The 10,104-nt window shown below is 40.4% G+C and overlaps 1 protein-coding gene across 3 annotated transcripts in view; it reads left to right on the top strand.

Moving 5' to 3' along the window:
• Positions 1-186: 186 nt before the first annotated feature.
• SH3YL1 (SH3 and SYLF domain containing 1) overlaps positions 187-10,104 on the top strand; it is a 54,741-nt gene continuing 44,823 nt past the window's right edge. Inside the window, exon 1 of one of the 3 annotated variants that reach the window (XM_061357612.1) lies at positions 187-317. In XM_061357612.1, the coding sequence (XP_061213596.1) occupies position 317 (1 nt within the window). In that variant the 5' untranslated portion in view covers positions 187-316. Of the gene's footprint in view, positions 318-7,375; positions 7,590-10,104 lie in introns of those variants that run through there. The other 2 variants (XM_061357610.1, XM_061357611.1) reach the window with 2 other exon arrangements.

Raw genomic sequence — 10,104 nt, 5'->3', positions numbered from 1 at the left:
GGGTGAACTGTGGCACTCTACCGAGCACTCGCGCATGCACGGGTGGGGTTGGGACCGGGACGGGGGGAAGGGGGCGGGACGGAGGGGACAGGACAGGACGGGAGAGGACAGGACGGGAGGGGACGGGACGGAGCGGCGGGCAGGCAGGCAGGCAGGCGGTTGGCGGCCTGCTCGGCCCCGCCCGACCCCGCCCGGCCCCGCCCGCCTCACCTGCGGCAGGTGCGCGGCTTGGTGGGACCGCCTTGGCGCAGTCCAGTGCTGCGGCCGTGAGGAGGAGCGAGGTGAAGGGAAGTGAGGGTGTTCCGGCCCAGGCAGGAGTGAGTATCGTTGTGGGGGGCAGGTGGGCTCCTCAGCGGGGGAACCGTGGTGGGGGGCTCCCGCCCTCCTTGGCTGCTGCTCGGGCTTTCCCAGCTGAGGCGGCGGCTCCCGCGCTCTCCTGCCGGGTAGCCGGATGGGCTGATTGTCTGTCCGGCGGGCCAGGCTTGGTGTACTGCTGCGGGGGGGCACGCAGAAGGGCTGACAATAGGCTACAGGGCCAGTCAGCCCCTGGCAGGCAGCTTGGGTGGCTGCCCCCGGTCAGGCTCTTGCCGCAGATCAAGCAAACAGGCGAGCAACAAGTAATTCTCTCATTAATTTGCCATCTCGCCCAACGTCGTGGCATGTAGTGTATCCTCCAAGAAGGAACTTCAGAAGTGTCAAATCTGGTGTTGGCCTCAGCAAGCTGCTGGTGAAGTTAAGAACACACAAATGCTTTGTTTTCCAGAAAAGGTCGAGCGTTGGGGATTTTTTGTACGTGGTTTCTCCTGTAGTGTTATCCGTGTACCTGGCTGTGTTCTGCAACGCTGGCTTTGCAGTGGTAAGGTGTGGCCAGGACTGGATTCCTCTGCTGCTTTTATGCCACAGTGCCTTCAAAATGAAGCTCTTTGGAGGTTAAACAAAAATACCAGGTTCTGAAAATTGTGCCAAATCTTTCATGCTTACACATTAAAGCAATGATTAAGTAACCTTATAACCTGAAAAGCTTATATAACATATTTTCAGTTGAGTGGAACAGATAGCACATTTCCTTTTATGCAGCTTCATATGCTGACCTTCATATGTCACCTTTTGTTTGTTTGTTTATTTGTAAATGCAGTTGTACAGCTGCATTTTTTAAATACTTATTTTGCTTTGAAGTGCAGTTACTGGAAATCAGAAACATTGACTCTATCCATCGCTTCCCTCCCTGTGCACTGCAGCATTCTGTTGTCTCACAGGTCTGCTTGCTGGTGTGAGGAGTGCGAGGTGGTGGACCCCAGAGGGGGCCGTGGCACTGCTCAGTTGTCAGATGTGGCCTCAGCAAAGGAGGGAAGGGTGAGATGAGTTAGTTGTGTAATTCTCGCACGTAGCTTTGCCATGTTACACAACCACAGCAGCGTAGAGTGTCTTTACCCCTGCTTTTTATCAGATGGAGTGCCTCAAGGTGTCAACAGAGGAAGCAGATTCGCCACCAACTTTCTATGCATGTGTGGGTTGGGGAGAATGAAGCTGATGCTTTGAAAGACCATTCTAGAGGTTTTCTAAACCCCAGTATCTGTGTGTGTATGTAATGTGTAGGTATATGCCTAGCTCTAACTTTGAGATGAAGTATTTTGTTTTTTGCTGTCCTGTCAAGGATTGTTATCTTAAGCATTCTCCTGCATTCTCAGCCCTCAGCAGGGGAAGAGAGTCACAGTCTGTACCTTCTTCAGTTAACGTCAAATTCATGCCTTTGGAGTGAACTGTAACAGAATTCACTATTGTTCTTTGTTTTATATCATGGTTTCTCACCACTATGAATTCATATTTCTGATGTTGTAAGCTCTCTGTATTTCGGCTGGGTTTTTTTAGACATCCATTACATTGTTATAAACAAGCCGGTAATGCAAGGCTACTATGAAGAACAGGCAGTATGACTTTGTGGGAGAGGAGTGCTATTGTGAGCAAGACAATCTAAAAGCTTAGGTAAAATGAGGATTCTTCAAACCCTTGAATAACAAATATCAAGCACTTACATTTCTTTAATGTTTATTCCTTTTAGTTAGAAGAAATTTCCTGTCTGATTAATTGTAGAAATTAATTCATTGTGGGAATTGGTAATTTCTTAGATTTGATGTGTGCTCATAGAGAACTGGGACATCTATGAAGTGGGGGCATGAGAAGGTCAGGATGGTAGTGATGGTTTTATGGGTACAAGTGTTGAATATTTTATGCAGTAAGTAACTGGAGTCTATATTTTCTTAATGTAGCTAATTTTTTTCATGTAGGTTATTATTTTAACACACAGGACTATCATGTAGTACACATTGGGGTTCTCGTAAGTTACATTTTTTGTGCTCTCTATGCTTCTGTCCCTGGTGAGGATATAAATGATGTTTTTTAGGATTTTTTTTTCTGAAAAGCAAGGCTTTGTTTTTGAGCTTTCTTGTGCAGAGGTTAATGTACCTGTTTACAGGCTTGGATTGCCCTGAAGTGTATTCTTCATGATTAAAATGAAGTTAGCAAGCATATGTTGGGATTCCCTTTGGTGTTTCTTATATAAATTTCATATATCATGCCAACTCTTGCATTGACACAAGGAGAGACAGGCAGAACTGAATTCCTATCTCTGACTTAGATTTGGCTATGCTATGTATCTTGCTTGGTGGGCAGCACCCAACCCCTTTGGTACCAACTGTTTACACATCAAACATGTTACAACAAGTGTGTATGGAAGACTTGCTAAAAGGGTTTCACGTAGACAGTTTCCCAGGGCCTGGGTGGCAGGGTGGACAGGTGTGGTGGCATGTTTTGAACAAAAGCTTGCAGTTCTTGTAGTGCAAACTATTGGAAGAGTTCACTTGTTAGTCTCAGACAGCCCCCAGGGTAACTTTGCCTTTGGTGCTTGTTGTAGAGCATACCACTGGCTGAAAATGCTGTTTTCTGACTGTCTTTATACAAACTGAGTGATTTCTTCTTCATTCCCCTTGTGTTTATCCTCTTTCCTAGAGCAAAGGCTACAATTCAGTTGGACTCTTCAAATTGCTAAGTTACAAGGATTTTTGAAGACTTTTAAATACAGGTGTTCACTACTCTGCCTCCCATGGAGTTGAACAGATGTCTGGTGTGTTTTTTGTAGCAAATCCTCTGAGTCAGCTGTACTTCCTGCAGTTAGCAACTATCTTCATATGCCACAGTGCCTTAAAAATTAGAAGCCATTACCTAGTTGAAATATCTTGCATATAGAAAGGGAATGCATTTTTCTTTACAGTGCATTGTTCAGCTATGCCAGTATCATTTTACCCTCATGTAATTTAGCTCTCATAAGAAAGTTCATCCTCCTAGGAGATCAAAGGAAATTCACCATCTCTAGAATTTCCTCCAAGATGACTTAAGTAACAGCTAGGAACCCAACTCATCAAATGCTTTTGATGATGTGGGTGGCTTTGTATGTTACAGGTTTTTGATTTGGAGGTTTTCTTTTTTCAATTCCAAATTTGGTAGATTTAGATTAGATATTAGCCAAAAATTCTTTCCTGTGAGAGGGGTGAGGTACTGGCACAGGTTGCCCAAAGAAGTTGTGGCTGCCCCATCCCTGGCAGTGTTCAAGGCCAGGTTGTATGGGGCTTGGAGCAACCAGGTCTAGTGGAAGGCGTCCCTGCGGGTGGTAGGGGGGTTGCAGCTACATGATCTTTAAGGTCCTTTCGAGCTCCAAACATTAATGATTCAGGATCGATACCCCGTTAAGATTTGTGTTTGTGTTTACACTTTATGTTTGGATAAGTCCTTTCCTCTTTATTGAAAAAAGATTAAGAATATGCACACAAAGAAACTGTGGGCATGGAAATTTTTGCCTGTTGTAGGGTTTCTTTAGCATTTAAAAAATGGATATTCTACATGAAAAATAATGAGCTTCCATGGTGTAGAAGTGCTTATATAATTGGTAGCAAAATGCAAAAAGGCAGCTTGTCTACACCAGCAGCTGACCAAAAATCTTGTATGCTTTTCGACACTATACATGACAATATTCACACTAATATAGCTAAGAAGCTTAAATACTTTTATCACGTTTCATACAATTTAATTTATTCAGATAGCCCGTGCAGAGGCTAAGTTTATTTTTGGATGTATTATTTTATGTAATTACTGTATTTCAAAAAAATCTTCTTCGCTTGCAGATATGTCATTGACTAGCATCTCAGCTTGTGTGTCTGTAAGCTTGAGTTTACAAAACCTCTGTGATGAGAGGACAACAGCCTAAAGACTTGACCAGGAAAGAGAAGTTTTCTCCATTAAAAAACTCATAGCAGAAAGCACAAAGTTATGTGCTTCTAAAAGCATCAAAGAGCAACTTGCCTCAGAATACCAGCTAATAGTAAAAGTAATACAGGTGCGGGCTGGAGGTGAGGCACTTTCCATCTCCAGGTTCAGAGTTACTACATTTAGAAACTTCCAATAATACTGGCTTCCTTCAAATTATCTTCAGAGGTATTTTGATTTCCATAACTCAAAGTAACATATTGCCAGAAAGCACCAAAACAACAAAAAAACCCAACAAAACAACAAAACCTTAACCCAAACAGAAAAATCAAACCCACAGGCTTACAGGGATGAGAACAAATGAAGAAATTTGCTTTTTATCTCCACTGCTTCATTTCTATCAGTGGAAAGGCTTCTGTGTTTCAAGTAGTTCCTTTTTAAATAAAGACTTGTGATTGTAGAAGGTTTTGATTTGACTTCATACTGTGTATTTGCACACCAAAATCCAGATGTAAATGGCTAGGTTTCTTGTCATTTTCTGAATTCTTAGCTGTCATGGATTAAGCACACAGATGCAATGCAAGATTCCATATAAGTTTTCAAAAGTACTAATCTTTAAAATGGTATTGGTCATTTCCCCCCCCACCCCCAAATTACTGTAAATACATAAGTATATACACAGAGGTAACTTTGGAAATACAAGCTTCATAAATTCAAGAATGATTTCTTTTTTATAGCCCTCTCCCCAATTCAATAAAAAGAATAAATCTTCAAAATATTGTAAATAGCTTTATGTAGTGATAGAAATGTCTGTGAGATGCTGGTTTTAAGAAATATAAATATGTCGGTCTGTTTTCGTTTTAGAGGAGGTGCTGACTTTTGGTGTGTGACATTCCTTTTTAATATTTGAGTTCTTGAAGGCTGAATTTAGTTGCAACTTCATTTTGCTCATAAGGTTTTGCCTGTGTGCAGGCTGTCATCAATGGCTAACTTTAGTAGGTTATTGCAGGTACACCAAGGAAAAACAGGCTAGATTTAACATGGATTGGGGTGGTGTGGTGTTAATTTCCAGGTCTAAGTACCATTTCACTTCCTTCCAATGTAGTGTTTGGGAATAAAACTATGATTTCTTATATTTCCATCTGTCTTATGTAAACCTTAAAATGCTTCCAACTCCTTGTTTTCTGTATGCTGAAGGCTGCAGATTCTGCAGAACTTTCAAATCTGTTCTCCCTCCCTTCCCCACCACCTTCCTGCCAGCACTGGCTTAATGTCATACCATCCACTAAACTTCTTGTTATCCAGGGTGGGGAAGGGGGGAAAAAGTAGTTACGGTAATCAACGATGCGAAGACTTCTAGGGTTATGAAGCAAGTGCAGCTCAGCTGTCACTCTGCAAGGCCATGTAGCTCCTGCTATAGTACTTTTACCATGCCATAACTCTGTCTCTGACACAGCACTGACTACGCACTCCAAGCCCGTTGAAGAAAGTACTGCATGAAAGCTGGTAAAATTTCAGGCATCTGAGTGAGGAGAGGAATATGGTAGAAATACATGACATTAGCGTAAGGCTTCCTTGTATGGAGAGACCCCGTTTTCGCCTTTTCAACTTTGCTTTCCTTGCTTACACTCATCCATTTCCTGTTGTCTTCTGCCTCACTCGCTGTTCTCCAGGTGCCTATGGCAGAATTGTACAACATAGACAATTGGCATGAACCTTTGTGTCAGCAATTATTACTCTCTCACTCTCTGCTACTGCTTTCCTAGACTCCTTTTAGCCATACAATTAGTGTTTTCCAGCAGGATGATCAAAGTGTGCGTTCTGAGGCTTTCCTCTTTCATGCTCCTTGGAGTCTTGGGGAAGAAGTACCTGCTTGTTGCTGTTGGCTTCAAACCAGGAGAAAGGTGCTCAGGCTCTGACAACAGAAGTCTGCTGGCTTTCGTCTAAAGGGAGTGGTTATTGTTTTTATTTTATTCCATCCTTTTCCCCCAAATTTCTTTTCAAGTTCTGCCACTATTTCCTTGGACTCCACAGACTTTTCTTACCATTTCATTGACCTTGCTTCTTTGCTGCCTACCACTGGCTTCAAGGGTTGGAAGTAGTAAATGGAGGGAGACTGATGGAGACATGTTTAACATAGTCTGCTCCTTGTTATCCACTTCTCTATTTCACCTCACTTTTCTTGGGTTAGGCAAAATGCTTATGATCCACATCTTGCACACTTTCCTAGGAATTCCAAGTACAAGGTGAATCCCAAGCCTGAAGCTGGCTGCCACAATGTTATACATTTGTGAAACCAAAATTATATTAATCTCTTTAATTGTAATGCTGAATTGAAATATCTTGTTTAGGCTCTTTTCTATCACTGCACTGTCTTGCTTTTCAGGTTCTTCTTTCCCATTAGGTCCTGTAACCTTTCTTGACTATGGTAGTTCTCATGTTTATGAATGTTCATAATTACAGATTTGAATTGTCTCTGTTCATACAACCTTTTTAGCATTGATGTTGCTGCTGTAACCACGGGTATTAGCAAACCAGCTATGCTTTAATGTATTATTGTGCTTTTACTAAACTTTTTAGTGAAGTGAAAACTGAAGTACTGTCTGAGGCTTATAGAGAAAACAGCAAATACCACCTTATTTTGTAGCTAAAAAAAAACCAAAAACAAAAACAAAGCCATGACCCACCCACCAAATACTTGAAAGCTCATATATAGATGAGCAACATATGTATGAAATCTGCATGTGAGACATTGTCTCCACTTTATCATCAGTCTTCTTTGAAACTGTATTTTTTGATGTTCAGGTTCTCATAACATCACCATGCTTTATTTCATCTGTTTGTATTCAGCAGAATTTTGATTATATCAGAATAAGTTATAGCTTTAAAGTAAAAAGTTTTTATTTATTCTTTATTACACCTTGCTCAGATAATTTCACCAAATGTTCAGCCAACACATTATTACTGTTAGTCAGAATGTAAATTAGACGCTGACGCACTCGCCTCATCAGTTTACAAATTAAGCAGTTAATCAATTTTGGTGTGATATTCCCCCATGGGGTTTGTGTTGCTGACTCACATATGCTCAATCTCTTCTCCTTTCAACAACAAGCAGGAGTGCAAATGAAGCTTACTCCCACCTGAACATTCACTGGTCATGGCATTCCAAATCCATCAGTCAGTATATCCTCCTGATAGATATTATTGTCGTATTGCTCCTGGTTACCTCTTTCCTGAGCATTACTTGCATACAAAACAGACAATTATATATGCATATTTAAAAGCTGATAGCGAAGACAATGCTACACGATTATTCCTTATGTTATTGAAGCGTAAATTAAACATGGAACTAATGCTTATGTCTAAATATTTCATACAGTTTTTTATTAAAGAGCAGATACTTCTATAACATCTGTTGAATAGACTTGCAATATTAAATCCATTTTTAAGAAAAGATTTTCATGGTTTAAATTTTAAGGTAAACTTGAGGGGAGGAGGACAGTTTAATAGGTGAACAGAAGCTTAATCCATTTTTCGTGTCACAGAAATCCCACTTACAGTGTTGTCTGTTTATACAGTGATTAAAATAAGTACAAACGAGATTCTGTTCCTAACCTTCGCTATAATCTTTAGTAACTTTATTTCTCTTGTATTTTGGGACAGACAGCACAATTTCAGAGTGCAAACCGCCACACACTTTGTTTTTTGTTTGGTTGTTTTTTTCAATTGAATAAGTAGTTTTGAAGCCTTTGACATATTTGTGTGATTTTCCACTTTTTCTTTTTACTGAAAAAGCATAATATTCTTTGGTTTTGAACAAAAATTTATGAAACTGATCTAAATAATACATGTGGGCCCTCATCCATGCTTTATAGCTAACGATTAACCTTTATGTTTTAAGTGTTAATTGTTGTCTGCGTCCTTAATTAATGTCTAATTCTGTCAACAAAATACTGAGTGTGACATAGTCCAAGAGGGAGAGCCAAGCCTCCCCTTTTCTTCAGTGATAAAAATAGTTTTCTTTTGCTGTGGCTTTAGCATTTGTAGCAAAAATGGGAGTCCAGCCAGGCTTTATCAAACATCATATTGTTAATTAAGGTCAGGGTGTTGGCTTGTTGTTTGTGGAGTTTTTTAGACAATTTATCAGTTCCTCAAGAGCCCTGTAGGCATCCTGCCAATTCCTTAGTATCTGTGTAACATTATGGAAATAAATAAAGGAACTCAAAAACAAGCCACTATGAAAATAATCATATGGTAGCCACTTGGAGTAACTATTGGTTTTCAGCAATGAAAGTGTTTAATCAGTTGGCTCACTGATCCTGTCAATTGTTGTTTAAACCTTTCTGTGCCATGCTTGTTTACCAATTAAAGTCGCTTTAATTTTTATACATTCTGTTGTCCAAATTAACATTGGGGCGTAAGTCACCGTTCTTGTAATCCTTCTCTACGAGGTGTAGCTTTGAGCTCTTCCATTGGCAGGCGTTCAGCCTCCTCCTTTTTTCCTTCCCTCTCCCCCGCCTCTGTGCTTTAGGACGATCGCCTGTTTCTTAGACCACTTATGAAAGTACACAGATCTGGCTCCATGCGAAGTAACTGGCTGAATGTTGTTGTCAAATCTGCTTGCTGTTTTAGTCCAGAAAAATAATCCTGCATTACTTCAGTCTGTGACAGGAAGTGAAGAAGCAAGGGACAATAGAAGTGTGAATTCCTGTGATTACACAGGGATGCAGAAGCAATATTGATATTGGAAACAAATAATACAGGGAGAAAGTGAAGTTTCTGCTATTATTGTGAGGATGGGAAGTTAGGCTATTATGCTTACTGTTATATTGCACAGGTAGATGAGGCATCTCTCTCCATCTCTCCTATTTCCTTGTAATAAAGGAACTCCACATCTTGTGGCACAAAAAAAGATATTGGAGTTGAAAATATGTAATTTGCAGTTTGCTTGAGTAATGCTATTTTTATATGCAATGTTTTCATTTGGGAGTACAATGTTTGGAATCATAGTGCAGATAAATCATAGAATAGTTTGGGTTGAAAGGGACCTTTAAAGGTCATCTAGTCCAACGTGCCTGCAATGAGCAGGGACATCTTCAACTAGGTCAGGTTGCTCAGAGCCCCATCCAACCCAATCTTGAATGTTTGCAGGGATGGGGCATCTACCACCTTGCTGGGCAACTTGTTTGTAAAAACACCATCCTCATAGTAAAAAAATTCTTCCTAAATAGCAACATCAGAATAAAAAATAAGCCAGGTAGGAAAATCATGGAGTCATCCTAGGTATCTTGTGAAACTCTGAAAATACACTGAGAAGGGTTATTGTGACATCCTCCCTCCTGCCCCAAGGTGTGACCAAAACCTGGTTTTGAAACCACTTCTGTGTTGAGAATTGAAGAAACGGTGAGATGGTAACAATATTACTTTTGATGGCTCATGAAGTTCAACCTTGAATGGTCTTCAATTAAATACTAAGGCCTACATGCACATAAACACACAGCCACGGTTTTCTGGTAAGCATCAAATTTTTCTGAAGCAATTCTAAATTCTAAATATTTTGTTTTACTCTTTCAGACTTTTAGGTCTGAAAACATTTCATGGTTTCTTCATAGACTTCGCTAAGGAATTTCTCTTCTAATCCTTTCGAAATATGAGCTTTTTCTTCCTTTTTTAGTAGTAAGAAAAATGAACTGGAGATATTCCTCTAAGTTCTGAGATTGGGCAAGACAAGCAAAGGGAAAGAAAGAATGCATGTGAACATAAGGAAGAGGAGAGTGAGAATAGCACAGTGTTTCTCCGTAATTTAGAAGCTGGATAGTGTTTGCTTTTGCTCCACAGAATGTTTTT

Source organism: Neopsephotus bourkii, unplaced genomic scaffold (assembly GCF_033783945.1).
Source record: "Neopsephotus bourkii isolate Nb327-2 ecotype Australia unplaced genomic scaffold, CSIRO-AGI_Nbou_v1 NB_908, whole genome shotgun sequence".
In the NCBI taxonomy this organism is placed as follows: domain Eukaryota; kingdom Metazoa; phylum Chordata; class Aves; order Psittaciformes; family Psittacidae; genus Neopsephotus; species Neopsephotus bourkii.
Note: the sequence above shows the minus strand (reverse complement) of the source record. Positions and strands in the feature narration are given on the sequence as shown.